The sequence below is a fragment of the Oncorhynchus mykiss genome, chromosome 1 (assembly GCF_013265735.2).
Source record: "Oncorhynchus mykiss isolate Arlee chromosome 1, USDA_OmykA_1.1, whole genome shotgun sequence".
Classification (NCBI taxonomy): Eukaryota; Metazoa; Chordata; class Actinopteri; order Salmoniformes; family Salmonidae; genus Oncorhynchus; species Oncorhynchus mykiss.
Genome location: NC_048565.1, coordinates 28,237,357 through 28,255,461, shown reverse-complemented (window position 1 = coordinate 28,255,461; position 18,105 = coordinate 28,237,357). Strand labels below are relative to the sequence as shown.

Genomic DNA, 18,105 nt, shown 5'->3' with positions numbered 1-18,105 from the left:
ATTGTACAAATCTGGCCTTTATGGAAGAGTGGCAAGAAGAAAGCCATTTCTTAAAGATATCCATAAAAAGTGTTATTTAAAGTTTGCCACAAGCCACCTGGGAGACACACCAAACATGTGGAAGAAGGTGCTCTGGTCAGATGAAACCAAAATGGAACTTTTTGGCAACAATGCAAAACGTTATGTTTGGCGTAAAAGCAACACAGCTGAACACACCATCCCCACTGTCAAACATGGTGGTGGCAGCATCATGGTTTGGGCCTGCTTTTCTTCAGCAGGGACAGGGAAGATGGTTAAAATTGATGGGAAGATGGATGGAGCCAAATACAGGACCATTCTGGAAGAAAACCTGATGGAGTCTGCAAAAGACCTGAGACTGGGACGGAGATTTGTCTTCCAACAAGACAATGATCCAAAACATTAAGCAAAATCTACAATGGAATGGTTCAAAAATAAACATATCCAGGTGTTAGAATGGCCAAGTCAAAGTCCAGACCTGAATCCAATCGAGAATCTGTGGAAAGAACTGAAAACTGCTGTTCACAAATGCTCTCCATCCAACCTCACTGAGCTCGAGCTGTTTTGCAAGGAGGAATGGGAAACAATTTCAGTCTCTCGATGTGCAAAACTGATAGAGACATACCCCAAGCGACTTACAGCTGTAATCGCAGCAAAAGGTGGCGCTACAAAGTATTAACTTAAGGGGGCTGAATAATTTTGCACGCCCAATTTTTCAGTTTTTGATTTGTTAAAAAAGTTTGAAATATCCAATAAATGTCATTCCACTTCATGATTGTGTCCCACTTGTTGTTGATTCTTCACAAAAAAATACAGTTTTATATCTTTATGTTTGAAGCCTGAAATGTGGCAAAAGGTCGCAAAGTTCAAGGGGGCCAAATACTTTCGCAAGGCACTGTATACCCACTGGCCTGTATAACATTGTGAGCCTGATGGATAATTATATCAAGTGGTAATTGAATCATGGACTCTATCCTGTAACAATCACAAAGCAGCTGGACTTGGCTAATAAAGAAGGATAATAATGGGAATTTCATTAAGCTATTTTTTATGTTACAAAATAAAACTGATTATGGAACAGGATGGTCCTCTAAACCTGGGAACAATAGGAGCCATTCTCCAGATTAACATTTCCAAATGAATTATGCAAACAAACAAAACAATAAAACAGCATGACATAGAAAGACTGGACTATAAACAATAGGGGAGTGACTTTTAAGAGCATTAATGGGCAATATCCAGAATGCAGAATTGGTTTTGATCAAACTCACTGACCGTGATGGGGCATTAGGAATGGAGGGGTATAGATGGAGATAAAGAGCTAGAAACAGAGCGTGGTGGGGAAGAGAGGGGAGCATCCGAGGTATAGTGTGTTTCAGGGCAGGCTGGGTGAGATAAGGGTGAGGAGTCATCCCCAGCCCCAACTCCAGCCCCAACTGCATCCCCAGCTCCATCCCTATCCCCAGCTTCAGCCCCAGTCCCACCTCCAGCCCCAACTGCATCCCCAGCTCCAGCCCCAGCTCCATCCCTATCCCCAGCTTCAGCCCCAGTCCCAGCTTCATCCCCAGCCCCAGCTCCATCCCTATCCCCAGCTTCAGCCCCAGTCCCACCTCCAGCCCCAACTGCATCCCCAGCTCCAGCCCCAGCTCCATCCCTATCCCCAGCTTCAGCCCCAGTCCCAGCTTCATCCCCAGCCCCAGCTCCATCCCTATCCCCAGCTTCAGCCCCAGTCCCAGCTCCAGCTTCACCCCCAGCTCCAGCTCCATCCCCAGCTCCATCCCTATCCCCAGCTTCAGCCCCAGTCCCAGCTCCAGCTTCACCCCCAGCTCCAGCTCCATCCCCAGCTCTAGCCCCAGCTCCAACTCCCTCCCCAGCTCCATCCCCAGATCCATCCCCAGCTCTAGCCCCAGCTCCAACTCCCTCCCCAACTGCATCCCCAGCTCCATCCCCAGCTCCATCCCCAGCTCTAGCCCCAGCTCCAACTCCCTCCCCAACTGCATCCCCAGCTCCAGCTCCAGCCCCAGCTCCATCCCTATCCCCAGCTTCACCCCCAGCTCCAGCTCCATCCCCTGCTCTAGCCCCAGCTCCAACTCCCTCCCCAACTGCATCCCCAGCTCCATCCCCAGCTCCATCCCCAGCTCTAGCCCCAGCTCCAACTCCCTCCCCAACTGCATCCCCAGCTCCACCCCCAGCTCCAGCCTTAGCCCCAGCTCCATCTCCTCTCAGCACAGCACTCTGCCTCTGCATTCCTGAGGGCTGGCACAGCACCAGACAGCCCCACCCACTGAAGCAGGCCAGACTGGCAACAATGAGCAGAGCCCCAGACACTCATCCACTCACAATACAAACAACAACTTCATCACCATTGCCATACTGACTGACTCTCATATTTCCATCATCAGTCACAATAAGAAATGCAGCTGTCAACAGCAGAACCCTTTCTGCTAACAATTAGACAACAGCATAAGACATAACACAGTATTTAATCATGAACACACACTACACACTGCACTACTCTATAATTTTCTGCTAGCTCACCTCAAAACTAATTTCCATGATTGACAACTGATTTAAAAACACATCAACAGCGTCGATAACAAACAAGCATCAACAGTAGCACTGGCAAACAACTCACTTCAACACAACAGTCAACAGCCATTGGAACAAAAACACAGTGACTCCAATTGCAATAAGGTCAACATCAATAGCAGAGAGCTTTAGCCAACAATGTACGCTAAAAATGAGGTTTCCCCTATAAATAACTCTCCTCTCCTCTCCCACCCCATCCCTCTCTCACTTCCCTTCCTCCCCTCCCCTCCCATTCCTCTCTCCATGCCACAGCCTCACCTCTCTTCTGGATGATGATCCTGAGTAGTGGATTGGCTGAGGACAGGGCCTTGTAGAAGTTGTCATCGTTGTTGATTGGCAGCAGGTCACCATAGATGTCCGCATATCCCAGCAGCACCTCCACACTGGGGATGCGGTGAACAGTCTGCAGCAGTCGGTAGAACTCCTGAAAGCCACCGGTGCCGCTCTTCTTCAGAGCGAAACGCCTGTACTCCGCCTCAAACTAGAACACAAAGGTCAGAGAACATTGTGCCATGAAAACAATAATGCAAACTCATAACGAATGGTGCAGCAACAAACCCCAAACAATTGATCTAGACTCCAATAAAAGCCTCGGCCATAACATTGCTCTTCACAAAATCATTTAAAATTCCCCTCTATTGCTTTTCATGAATGCATTCTGGTCCTCATAACATAACATAACCTAGGTATTAATTTGACTAGACATAGAACTAAACCTATAGACATGGTCCAGTATGTAACAACTAGGACCATGTTCTGAGATGTCTCACTAGGTGCGACACGGTGGAGTGTGGGTCATTGTGAGGTAGCTGTGTAGCACAGATACATAAAGATCGTTTAGGGGACAACACAAGCTGTGAGATATGCTTGTCTGTCTGGAGCTGCTGCCCTGCAAGGCCAGTGAATTTATCTCTGTGGTGCGTATCACATGGAAACACACACAGAAGGTTGTGTCACTCCTCTCACATAATGTGCAATCCCATCCTTGTCTGGTGCCACAGACTTCCTCAATCACAAAGACAGGGCGACAGATAGAAAACAGATTGGCAGACAGACAGATTACAGAGGGAAGGAAAAACAGGCAGGCAAGCAGAGAGAGGACGGGAAAACAGGGCTAGACAGTCTGGAGTGGACTGAAGAGTGCTGGATGGTGCACCATCAGCTTAAGTCCATTGGGTGTTTTCATAATAGCATGATTGACTGGTTTGACTGGTTTGTGTGACAGACCATATTGACAGACTGAAACAAATAATGAGTACTTGAGAAAATGAGTGGTCCAGGGCTTAATCACCTTTTCCTCTCACCACCCTACCTCTGCAGGGGTTTACTACTGAAGAAGAAGAATATATTGCATGCCTTACTGGACAGAAAGGGTGACTGATTATGCCATTTCCACCCATTCACCTATAACACAGCTTCTGAGCTTCAGTCTATTTCACAAAGATCAGAGCAGAGCTGCAGGGGAAATCACCATATTTATAATGACCATCAGAGATACAATGCACACTCTCGTCTCAACTCTCAACACATCATCTCTGTTTGCTCTTTATCTCCTCTGATGGTGGTATCTATGGGGACATGGAGTTCTCATTTTGTAACAATATCAAGGAATGCACTCTGGAGAACGAAGTCAAACATTATAGCTTCAATTCCTTAGTTCTCTTCATACCTTAATGAGCCATTTGGGTGGATACAGTAAACGACGTATGGGCAGGATGGCTTCTATCAAGTATGATCAACTCTGCCTAAATATCACCTTCATACCAAGTAATCAAGTGAAAGAGTATTTGAGTGTGAGAATATAGAAGGTGACGGTAAATGTGTAAGAAAACAAATCAATGAATGAGTGAGTGCTGGACAAGTTAGTGTAGAAGATTCTACTGTATTCCCAACCGTCCTGGGGCTCCAATGTGCAAAACATCTTTGCTGAGTCAAGAAAGTCTGTATTAGTTAGCCGAGGCCAACCCTCTGGAGAACCGTGTAAAAGGCTGTAGAACAGGGGAGCTAACGATGGGCCTATTTGTCTTCAAACCATTTTGAGATGCAGTGCTTCAGCTGAGGCACATAACTGAAATACTAACAGAATTAGAAAGAATCCACTGTCAACAAGTTGTTAAAAATCACTGCTGAGGAGAGCCAGACAGACAGTGAGGCAGTTAGTTGCACATTACACTGCAGAGATATTGCCTGTATAGATTTCCCTATTAGAGTTTAACATCACAATCAGTAGCATATTGTTTGAATTTGATAAACACACATGAACTGTGCATTCAGACTAGCGGTCGACCGATTATAATTTTTCAGCGCCGATACCGATTATTGGAGAACCAAGATTAAACGACCGATTATTATATATATATATATATATTTGTAATAATGACAATTACAACAATACTGAATTAACACTTATTTTAACTTAATAAAATACATCAATAAAATTAATTTAGTTTCAAATAAATAATGAAACATGTTCAATTTGGTTTAAATAATGTAAAAACAAAGTGTTGGAGAAGAAAGTAAAAGTGCAATATTTGCCATGTAAGAAAGCTAACGTTTCAGTTCCTTGCTCAGAACATGAGAACGTATGAAAGCAGGTGGTTCCTTTTAACATGAGTCTTCAATATTCCCAGGTAAGAAGTTTTAGGTTGTAGTTATTATAGGAATTATAGGAATATTTCTCTCTATACCATATGTATTTCATATACCTTTGACTATTGGATGTTCTAATAGGTACTTTAGTATTACCAGTCTAATCTCGGGAGTTGATAGGCATGAAGTCATAAACAGCGCAATGCTTGAAGCACAGCGAAGAGCTGCTGGCAAATGCAGGAAGGTGCTGTTTGAAGGAATGCTTACGAGCCTGCTGCTGCCTACCACCGCTCAGTCAGACTGCTCTATCAAATCATAGACTTAATTATAATATAATAACACACAGAAATATGAGCCTTAGGTTATTAATATGGTCAAATCCAGAAACTATCATTTCGAAAAACAAAACATTTATTATTTCAGTGAAATACGGAACCGTTCCGTATTTTATCTAACGTGTGGCATCCCTAAGTCTAAATATTGCTGTTACATTGCACAACCATCAATGTTATGTCATAATTATGTACAATTCTGGCAAATGAATTACGGTCTTTGTTAGGAAGAAATGGTCTTCACACACTTCACAACGAGCCAGGCAGCCCAAACTGCTGCATATACCCTGACTCTTCTTGCACAGAACGCAAAAGAAGTGACACAATTTCCCTAGTTAGAAGAAATTCATGTTAGCAGGCAATATTAACTAAATATGCAGGTTTAAAAATATATACTTGTGTATTGATTTTAATAAAGGCATTGATGTTTATGGTTAGGTACATATTGGTGCAACGACAGTGCTTTTTTCACGAATGCGCTTATTAAGTCACCCGTTTGGCGAAGTAGGCTGTGATTCAATGATAAATTAACAGGCACCACATCGATTATATGCAACGCAGGACAAGCTAGATAAACTAGTAATATCATCAACCATGTGTAGGTAACTAGTGATTATGTTAAGATTGTTTTTTTTATAAAGATAAGTTTAATGCTAGCTAGCACCTTTCCTTGGCTCCTTGCTGCACTTGCATAAAAGGTGGTCAGCCTGCCACGCAGTCTCCTTGTGGAGTGCAATGTAATCGGCCATAATCGGTGTCCAAAAATGCCCATTACCAATTGTTATGTAAACTTGAAATCGGCCCTAATTACTCAACCATTCCACTTAATCGGTCGACCTCTAATTCAGACCATACTAGATACAAACTGAATTGGTCCACACACACAGACAGCATCGTGAAGAAGGCGCAGCAGCGCCTCTTCAACCTCAGGAGGCTGAAGAAATTCGGCTTGTCACCAAAAGCACTCACAAACTTCTACAGATGCACAATCGAGAGCATCCTGGCGGGCTGTATCACCGCCTGGTATGGCAACTGCACCGCCCTCAACCGTAAGGCTCTCCAGAGGGTAGTGAGGTCTGCACAACGCATCACCGGGGGCAAACTACCTGCCCTCCAGGACACCTACACCACCCGATGTCACAGGAAGGCCATAAAGATCATCAAGGACATCAACCACCCGAGCCACTGCCTGTTCACCCCGCTATCATCCAGAAGGCGAGGTCAGTACAGGTGCATCAAAGCTGGGACCGAGAGACTGAAAAACAGCTTCTATCTCAAGGCCATCAGACTGTTAAACAGCCACCACTAACACTGAGTGGCTGCTGCCAACACACTGACACTGACTCAACTCCAGCCACTTTAATAATGGGAATTGATGGGAAATGATGTAAATATATCACTAGCCACTTTAAACAATGCTACCTTATATAAATGTTACTTATCCTACATTATTCATCTCATATGCATACGTATATACTGTACTCTATACCATCGACGGTATCCTTATGTAATACATGTATCACTAGCCACTTTATACTATGCCACTTTGTTTACATACTCATCTCATTTGTACATACTGTACTCGATACCATCTACTGTATCTTGCCTATGCTGCTCTGTACCATCACTCATTCATATATCCTTATGTACATATTCTTTATCCCCTTACACTGTGTACAAGACAGTAGTTTTGGAATTGTTAGTTAGATTACTTGTTATTTCTGCATTGTCGGAACTAGAAGCACAAGCATTTCGCTACACTCGCATTAACATCTGCTAACCATGTGTATGTGACAAATAAAATTTGATTTGATTTGATTTGATTTGATTGTTAAAGGTCCAATGCAGCTGTTTTTATCTCCATATCAAATCATTTCCGGGTAACAATTAAGTACCTTAATGTGATTGTTTTCAATTAAAATGGTCAAATATAAACAAAAATAGCTTCTTAGCGAAGAGCAATTTCTCAAGCAAGAATTTTGCTAGGACTGTCTTCGTGTGGTCTGAGTGGGGAAGGGGAGGAGAAAACTAGCTGTTTTGGGAAGAGAGGTTTGGAACTCTCTTTCTTATAAGTCTATTAACTAATATACCAGGCAGGCCAAAACTCCATCCCACCAAAACAAGCTGAAGTTTCAGGTGGTCTTTTCAAACAGCTCTTACACTAAAAGGGCATTATCATAATTTTCACAATTTCACAGTATTATTCCAGCTTATAGTGTGGAAATATACATAAAACACAGGTAAATCGTGTTTTTAACTGCACTGGGCCTTTAATGATTTTGACATCAAATCAAATGTTATTTGTCACATGTGTCGAATACAACAGATGGAGAGTGAAATGCTTACTTACAAGCATTTAACCAACAATGTAGTTTTAAGAAAAATAAGTGTTCAGTAAAAAATAGATAAGTAAAAAAATGTAATTAAATAACTAATCATTAAAGAGCAGCAGTAAAATAACAGTAGAGATCCTATATACTGCTACAGAGTCAATGTGTGTGTCATGTCCTGATCTTAGAGATCCTTATTATTCTCTATGTTTGGTTAGGTCAGGGTGTGACTCGGGTGTGAAAGTCTATGTTTTCTATTTCTTTGTTTTTGGCCAAGTGTGGTTCCCAATCAGAGGCAGCTGTCTATCGTTGTCTCTGATTGGGGATCATATATAAGTTTCATTTTGGGTTTTGTGGGATCTTGTTTTCTGTTTAGTGGTTTTTGCCTGACAGAACTGATCGCTTTAGTTTTGTTTTTTGAATATTAAAATCATGAACACTTTCCACGCTGCGTCTTGGTCCACTTTTCATTCAACAAACGAGAGCCGTTACAGTGTGGGGGCACAGGTTAGTCGAGGTAATTGAGGTAAAATGTACATGTAGGTAGAGTTAAAGTGACAATAAATAGATAATAAACAGAGACTAGCAGCAGTGTAAAAGGGGGGTGGACAATGCAAAAAGTCAGGGTAGCCATTTGATAAGCTGTTCAGGAGTCTTATGGCTTGGGGGTAGAAGCTGTTAAGGAGCCTTTTGAACCTAGACTTGGTGCTCCGATACTGCTTGCCGTGCAGTAGCAGAGAGAACAGTCTATGACTAGGGTTGCTGGAGTCTTTGACAATTTTTAGGGCCTTCCTCTGACCGCCTAGTATAGAGGTTCTGGGTGGCAGGAAGCTTGGCCCCAGTGATGTACAGAGCCGTACGCACTACCCTCGGTACTGCCTTGCGGTCAGAGGCCGAGCAATTGCCGTACCAGGCAGTGATACAACCAGTCAGGATGCTCTCGATGGTGCAGCTGTAGAACCTTTTTGAGGATCTGAGGACACATGCCAAATATTTTCAGTCTCCTGAAGGGGAATAGACTTTGTCGTGCCCTCTTCATGACTGTCTTGGTGTGTTTGGACCATGACAGTTTGTTGGTGATGTGGACACCAAGGAACTTGAAGCTCTCAACCTGCTCCACTACAGCCCCGTTGATGAGAATGGGGGTGTGCTTGGTCCTCCTTTCCTGTAGTCCACAATCATCTCCTTTGTCGGTGATCAGGCTTGCCATTGTTGTGTCATCGGCAAACTTAATGATTGTGTTGGAGTCGTGCCTGGCCAAGTAGTCATGAGTGAACAGGGAGTACAGGAGGGGACTCAGCATGCACGCCTGAGGCGCCCCTGTGTTGAGGATCAGCATGACGGATGTGTTGTTACCTACCCTTACCACCTGGGGGCGGCCCGTCAGGAAGTCCAGGATCCAATTGCCGAGGGAGGTGTTTAGTCCCAGGGTCCTTAGCTTTGTGATGAGCTTAGAGGGCACTATGGTGTTGACTGCTGAGCTGTAGTCAATGAATAGCATTCTCACATAGGTGTTCCTTTTGTCCAGGTGGGGAAGGGCAGTGTGTAGTGCAATAGAGATTACATCATCTGTGGGGCGGTATGCAAATTTGGGTGGGTCTAGGGTGTCTGGGATAATGGTGTTGATGTGAGCCATGACCAGCCTTTCAAAGCACCTCATGGCTACAGATGTGAGGGCTACGGGTCGGTAGTCATTTAGGCAGGTTACCTTAGTGTTCTTGGGCACAAGGTCTTACTCACATCGGCTACGGAGAGCGTGATCACACAGTCATCCAGAACAGCTGATGCGCTCATGCATGCTTCAGTGTTGCTTGCCTCAAAGCGAGCATAGAAGTCATTTAGCTTGTCTGGTAGGCTCTTGTCACTGGGCAGCTTGTGGCTGTGCTTCCCTTTGTAGTCTGTGATAGTTTGCAAGCCCTGCCATGTCCGACGAGCGTCGGAGCCGATGTAGTACGATTCAAACTTAGTCCTGTATTGACACCTTGCCTGTTAGATCGTTCTTCGGAGGACATAGCGGGATTTCTTATAAGCTTCCGGGTTAGAGTCCCGCTCCTTGAAAGCGGCAGCTCTACCCTTTAGCACAGTGTGGATGTTGCCTGTAATCCATGGCTTCTGGTTGGGGTATGTACGTACAGTGACTGTGGGGACGACGTCATTGATGCACTTATTGATGACTGACGTGGTGTACTCAATGCCATCGGAAGAATCCCAGAACATATTCCAGTCTGTGCTAGCAAAACAGTCCTGTAGCTTAGCATCTGCGTCATTTGACCACTTCTTTATTGGCCGAGTCACTGGTGCTTCCTGCTTTAGTTTTTGCTTGTAAACTGGAATCAGGAGGATAGAATTATGGTCAGATTTGTGAGGGAGAGCTTTGTACGTGTCTCTGTGTGCGGAGTAAAGGTGGTCTAGGGTTTTTTTCCTCCTCTGGTTGCACATTTAACATTCTGGTAGAAATGAGGTAAAACGGATTTGAGTAACCATGCATTAAAGTCCCCGGCCACTAGGGGCATCGCCTCTGGATGAGCGTTTTCCTGTTTGCTTATGGCCGGATACAGCTCATTGAGTGCAGTCTTAGTGCCAGCATCGGTTTGTGGTGGGAAATAGACAGCTACGAAGAATATAGATGAAAACTCTCTTGGTAAATAGTGTGGTCTACAGCTTATCATGAGATGAACCTCGAGACTTCCTTAATATTAGATTTTGTGCACCAGCTGTTTAAAAATATACACAGACCGCCACCCCAACCTATGTCCCCGATATCTCCGTCTCTTTCTCCTGCAAATTTTTATTTTTTATTTTTTTACCTTTATTATTTTTACCTTCTTGCCTTTACCAGGCAAGTCCGTTAAGAACAAATTCTTATTTTCAATGACGGCCTGGGAACAGTGGGTTAACTGCCTGTTCAGGGGCAGAACGACAGATTTGTACCTTGTCAGCTCGGGGGTTTGAACTCACAACCTTCCGGTTACTAGTCCAACGCTCTAACCACTAGGCTACCCTGCCGCCCCGAATTACAAGGATGAATTACGGGGATGAGGGCCTTGTCGGGTGTCTGAAGTAAATCCTTTGCGTCCGACGCGTTAAAAAAAAAATCTTCTTCCAGTACGAGATGAGTAATCGCTGTCCTGATATCTAGAAGCTATTTTTGGTCATAAGAGACAGTGGCAGAAACATTATGTACAAAATAAGTTACAAATAACACGAAAAAACACACACAATACACAATTGGTTAGGAGACCGTAAAACAGCAGCCATCTCCACCGCCGCCATTGTATAGGATCTGAGTAGTGAACATCAGAGGTATTAACCCTATATTTCTTTTACATACACTCAGCTACCAATTTTGCTTTGTCTGAGAAAGAAGTGCATGGAGGCATGAGGTTTTGCTTTTCACACTAGCTCATTCTTGTCTTGAAATGAAAACATGCAGTCTAAAGGAAAATTACAACCACTATTGAATTTGAGCTCTTGTGACAGCTATAATTAGATATTATTTCGCAACAACTTTATTCCTATTGAATTTCTAACTCTTTGAGTACTCTTTATCTTCGGGGGATCCATGGAGCCATTGCAAGTTGTACATTTGCAAAAACATGTGTTGCCAGGACAGACAATGTGTGAAAGAAGTATTGTCCTCACTAATATTTTAATAATAAAGGACACCTTAACCAATATGTCAGAGTATATTTGACAGAAGGTCAATTGGTTTTAAGGTGATACACTGATGAAGATGATGATGATGATAAATGATAATAAATATATAATTTATTATCTTCAATGTTTTTTTTACAGTTAGGCTAAGGTACTGTATTGGCTATTATGGCCTATTCAATTATGGGCAATTCTTAAGCATTGGGGTTCCCGAGTGGCACAGCGGTCCAAGGTACTGCATCTCAGTGCTAGAGGCATCATTACAGACCCTGGTTCGATTCCAGGCTGTATCATAACCGGCCGTGATTGGGAGTCCCATAGCGCAGAGCACAATTGGCAACAAGGCTGGGGTTGGCTGTCATTGTAAATACGAATTTGTTCTTAACTGACTTGCCTAGTTAAATAAAGGTTAAATCATTTTTGCCATATGGTTTGTAGGTTTCATGCATAGCCTAATTAACTAGCCAGGCCCTATATTCTAATTAACCACGTACAGTTACGCTCCATTCTGCACCATAGCAGCGCGCTACAATGCATAACAAAAATGACAGAGCAGAGAGCGACTATGCAAACTGTCATAGCCTCCTAGCGTGCATGGATAGGGTTTCTTTCCACTAGTTACCAAAGCCACAAAGTAAAAATGGGCTATATCGTAAAAATGTATGAAAACAAAAATGATCTTTTTAGTCTTCATTTAAGTTTAGGATTAGGTATACTATTAGGTATAAGATTGCCATTGTGGTTAATATTAAGGATAGGTTTCAAATCAGATTTTAAGTAGATACATATTAGAAATAGGCGGGGTTTACGACTTTGTGACTGTAATAACTAATGACGACCCCCATGGATAGAGACAGACACGCTCGCGCCCGGAACGTCGTGGTGACAAGCATAAATCAAGGACACGAACGTCAGTGTTTCGCGCTCAGATATTATTAGTTTAGGGGGATTCAAGAGCGCCGTTGTGACAGGTAGTGCAATACGGACAATCCCATTTATAGGCTACATCCTGATTTTGTTAGCCCTGTGTACCGCGCGTGCCTGATACGGTAGCCTACCAACCAATAAACCGCGGTCTACCGGTTCGTTCCACGGTAACCGCATTATGAATGTGAAATGAAATAGCCAGCCACTTACTTTGCTTTTGACCTCGACCACATTGTTCGTGTTTTTCAATGGGGTCCTCTGATGCCTTGACATTTTTGCGCGTTGAACCCCGGTGGATTGAACCATCCACAGGCTTTCCTCTAAGCAGGTTTGAGTAGATAGTCACTTCGTTGTAAACAAATTTGCCCGCAGTAACATGGGGCTAGATAGACGCACAGGTAGGAGTCCTGGTGCTGTAATAGGAATCAGATCTATATCTGTTCTCCTCACTATGGGCAGAGCAACACCACTGCCTCAATAACAATGACGTCAGCTAGACACGCCGCTTGAAGGCGGGGATCTGGTCGTGCGTGGTGTCAGATGAAATGTTTCAGTTGGTGTTGGTTGCCCTGGAGACCAGGAAGCATAGAGCAGGTGAGACAAGGCTAAAGATGGAGGATAAATGAAGATAGTTAGCGAAGCGACAGGATTTACTCGGCCCAAAATCTGTCAATGAGATAAGCCCTTTTTTGTATGGTCTATGAGAGAGTGAAGTTACGTGAAGCTTATTTGATCGAATAGAAGTTTCTTAATGTTTTTTTAGGCTGTACAAATGTACATATAAAAGTTGATGCACGTGGTATTCCGGCAACTTTAAGAAAAACAACATATAATGCTTTCAAGTAGGATTTGTGGTATTTTACCTGTGGCAATGTTTATATGACCTTACAAACAGGCCCATTTTTACCACATTATTGCCCGCATACACATTTTATGTGCATGCATGCCGAGGAAAAGTGTTGGTAGTGGTGTGCAGATGTGGGCGGGCATCTATTTTAATCAATCAATTGAGAATATACCCCATCAATAAGTGATCCATTATTAATTTATTGAGGCAGGTAATACAATTGTTCAAAATAATAGATTTTTTATTTTATTTTTTATTTTACCTTTATTTAACTAGGCAAGTCAGTTAAGAACAAATTCTTATTTTCAATGACTGCCTAGGAACAGTGGGTTAATTGCCTGTTCAGGGGCAGAACGACAGATTTGTACCTTGTCAGCTCAGAATAGCATACTTTTGGTTGAATTAGGCATATGTTATGGGCTGTGCAGCCATGACGGCACCATCCAAATGAAATCAATAGTTTGTTATTTTGTTCATTAACAAGACAAATCTACCCGATCACAGTCAAAACACGTATTTTATTTTAAAAAAGTGATATTTTGAAACAGAGCCCAATCTCATGCTTTTCTTTATGCAGGTTTCATCTCTTTTGTACCCTCAATCCACTTTGTTAGGCCACATGAATAGGGTCTTACCTTCATCATGACCTTGTGTAATCAGTATCAGTCTGGGTATCTCTGACGAAGGAACGTGGTTTTGGTATGGCATGGACCCTACTAAGTTATGTAAGTGCCTCAAAAGCTTTCCAGATTAGGATACTAAGGATTAGATTGTTCATTTTGTGTTGTTAAATTCACCAACGAGATGTTTGTGATCTCAACCTTCTCTGTTTCACCCCTGTATTTTGTACCATATTTCTCTTTATTCACAGTTCAACCTGTTCAGACTGGGACAATGACAACATCCTGACTAACAGCTAAAACCTAACCAGATCTCTAGAAGCAAATGTATTTAGTGTGGAGGTCCCTCCCGGGGCCCCACCGTGTCTCAGATGATGGAGAGAGCTGGAATGCAGGAATGTGGAGAGATAATCCTGCAACCTCAGTGGATACTGCTCAACGCCTGCCAGTGCTTTGATCTTCACACCGCTGCCAAGGGGGACAAGCAATTTCCTGAGCTCTTCTCAGAGGAAGGTTCCTGTAAATGCATGTTCCATGTCAGCACACAGGTATCCAAGGAGCCTACCCACATGAACACAAATCTATTTAATTTGGTTAATGCTGCTGATAAACAGATTCTGCTCATAAAACTCCTCCATCACCCGGGAGGAAAGGGTGCATGTCAAAGAAACCCTATACGTTTGCAGTTTCACCTCTGTAGCCGCACCCTTGAGAGTCACAGGACAACTTCCATCAGAATTTCCACTAGTTGTTGCCTAATAATGTAAGCTACTGTATGTGAGTCAGCCATGTCAGGTTTCTGAGCAGTAATGTTGATAAGATATATAATGCTCCCACCACTGACTCCCTGTCCTTTTGGCGACTGCCCTGGAAAAACATTCTCATCTATCAGGAATGTAATTCACTCTATAGTGACGGAAAATACTACTAAGACAAGGTTTTCTCTGTGAAATATTAAATTAACTGGTATCCTGAAATGCAATATTTTTCTAGAACAAAGTGATGTATTTGTCTGACGTCTCTAATTTGGGGAAACTACAGTAAACTACTGGGCAAATCAGAAGCACAAGCACGGAAATCTAAAGCCCTGTGATAGCTGATAGATAGAGGGGTGGGGGGGACAGGTACAGGTGACGACGCTCAAGTGATGTTTCCTCTTTGAGATGCCTCTATTCATATCCTGCTACCAAATAGACAATGGGGGGGGGGGGGGGGGGGGGGTTCAGTCTCATGTTTGTTATTCCTGTTGCAATATTCAATAGCTGCCACAGTCCCCCTGTTGTGGTATTTACTACCTTACCACGACCACCTCTCTGGTTATGCACCTTTTCACGTCCTCTTCAAAGATAACATTTATAAATTAGATGAATCTACTTAATTGCCAACAGTTGTCTCCTCCACACCTTTTCTCTGATAAGATTTTATATGGAAAAAAAATATGCTGTACCTTTACTGTAACTTATCTGAGCAATAATACATATTCAAACTTGAACCAATAGTACTGAAGAATTGCCTGGGTTAAAGAATTTAAGAGAGACACCCAATGATAGTGCAACAGAGCAAGCAGCAGATGTTTAAATGATTAATGAGATAGAACTGGCGGCCTTTTTTTCATTGAAATAAAGGGTCTATTAGTACTGTAAATATACATAGGCAAGCCATCCCCCAGTAAACACAACACAGTGTACCCAAGGTGGATGATGCAGGTGGAACCTGTGCAGTGCTCTAAATTCTGAAGAAAGTCGTGTGGAATGCTGTAGAAGATTCCTGGGGTGGTTGAGTAATGTTGTCAGACCAGCCTGTCTGCTCTGGGCCATGCATACCCTCAGTTCTATGACTCCCACACCTCAGCAGGTTACCAGGCCCGATCCACTGGCTCAGAGCAGCCTGGCTACCTACCCAGCATTCCTCTGGCTTTAGTCAAAGGATTCCGGCATGGTGCAGGGAAAGTTGCTGTAGAGGTCCCACACGTCTTACTGGAGGATTCAAACATTTCTGAGTCAAGCATCAAAACAAAAAGAGACTTAACTCTGTGAGGAATGTTTCACGGTGATGGGGGACTCTAATATACTTTGAAGGAGACACTAGTGCAGAGACAGTCGTGAGAAAGAACCACTCAATGTTGGCCTACAATCAGCCATGTGCATTCATAGCCCTAAGGAGAAATACAAGCTTGTGCACATTCTTTCTTTAAATGTATTTTTGTCTGGTCGAAATGCCAAGCGTGACACATCATATATAAGCTTGTTTAGCTGTTTGTGTCCCTTGAAGATAAAAAGTACTTAGCTTATTTGAATGCTTGTTTTATCTATTTACTCATCCATAAATCCATAACATTTCAGTGTGATTAATCATGACTGTGTGAGGATTTAAGATTGACATAACTTAAATAAATTAGACTGGTGAAAACAAGCATTATTCTTGAGATTTGAGTACTGTAACTGGAATGTGAAAGGTCACCATGATCACCTGACTGAAACGCATGCTCTTTATTCTCCAGTTGAGGGAGATACTGTCTGTGTGTGTTTGCGCACGCATAGTGTATTCGTTTTTACAATGGCCTTGTTGTGTTTCAATGAAGTCATGAAAGATCCTTATCTGATATCAGCACATAACATACCTTTCTGAGACGGCGAGATTGTGAAAGGAAAAAGCATCCATTTATGTCTTGTAGATATCATTGGTCTGTCTTCTCACCAATTCTATTCATCAGTTGTCATGCTTCCCATAGTTCTGTCCCAAAGCCATTGGTCAAAATAAATGCTAATTCCAGATCCATTTATATATGTCTCTATGTTTATTTTATTACCAGGTGATTGAAGATCAAAATAGTCCATCACATTTCCTATCCACCACATATCCAATGTGTTTTGGGGAATTTTCTGTTGCAAGTGGTCTCACAGCATACCATTGCTCTGAACAATTGGTCACTCATGCCACCTTGTGGACATAATGCATTATCTCCCATTGGCGAATATTTTTTCATTATTTCACAACTAGGGTCTTCTGAGGGGTCCACTGCTTAAATTGTCCATCTATTTTGTCTTCTACTGGTCTTGCCATGAAAAATGTACTGCCCAATTCAGCTACAGATGGCAATACAAAAGTATTAGGTAAATGCTAGTCTATATGTTTGCTGAATAGTTAGTTAGTAGGCCAGCCATTGTTGGGGAAAAGGGTTGGTTCTAAGGTGCAGCCCAGGAAGAGTAAACATTAACATAGGTAAAGATGCATGAACTAAAGAGAGCATGAACTACTCCTTCACACATACATTATCCATATGTGATCTCTCGGTCCCATCTCCCAAGTCAGTGAGTCAACACAAAGGAGTGTTGGATGATAGTTAATGTATTGCCAAGCTGCAATGATGGGACACAGTATAGATGAATGCTCAGTCTTTAAAGGGTTATTAACAGCACTCCCATAACAATTATCCTTATAGTTGCTGTTTAATATACTAACAAAAATGACATCTAAATGCCTATAAAAGTTATAGTGATTGTAATAGTGGATTAAACTATTTCTAGTAATTCCTAGTTTACTATAATAAAAACATATACATCATTTTCAAATGTTCTCATGTGTACAACAGAATAAACTAAAATCATACATTTTAGTATACAAAATATATCAAATGAACCTGAAAAGTGACTTAAAGTGATGAAGAAATAGAATGCACCACACAGTACTTTCTGGGCTAACAACCAGGCTAACAGGCACAGCTAACAAGCTAGCTGGTGCTCATGAGCTTATAAAAACATTTATACTTCGTACAATCGTCAACAAAATATTACCTGCAATAATGGGACACAGTACATTGATGAATGTTCAGTCATCAAAAGGATATTAACAGCACTCCTAACGAAGATGCATTTGAGTTACAACGGGGCAAACTTACCTAGCATAAAACCCACATGGGAGAGATTAGATTGTTATGACCTAATGACAACTTTATGACAGTTTCTATCCCAGAGCCATTCAACTTTCAAGTCACCCACAACAAATCTCTATAGACCTGGGGCCTGTTGCACAAAACTAGGATAAGGGATTAAGCCAGGATATCTTGGTGATCCTGGCTCAATTGATCCATAATCCGGTTGCACTAAAGATGGATAGGGGGCAGGAGGATATGTTATGGTATAAATTACCATGGAGATTTATTCTGTGGAGCTAGCCTGCTCCAGACCAGGCTAAATTCC

The 18,105-nt window shown here is 42.6% G+C and overlaps 1 protein-coding gene across 1 annotated transcript in view; it reads right to left on the bottom strand.

Moving 5' to 3' along the window:
- pard6a (par-6 family cell polarity regulator alpha) overlaps nt 1-12,892 on the bottom strand; it is a 45,519-nt gene extending 32,627 nt beyond the window's left edge. The window contains exons 1-2 of the mRNA XM_021597725.2: nt 12,650-12,892; nt 2,866-3,088 (exon numbers count right to left, since the gene is read on the bottom strand). Coding sequence (XP_021453400.2) covers nt 2,866-3,088; nt 12,650-12,745 — 319 coding nt within the window. The 5' untranslated portion in view covers nt 12,746-12,892. The remainder of the gene's footprint in view (nt 1-2,865; nt 3,089-12,649) is intronic.
- Nucleotides 12,893-18,105: the final 5,213 nt, after the last annotated feature.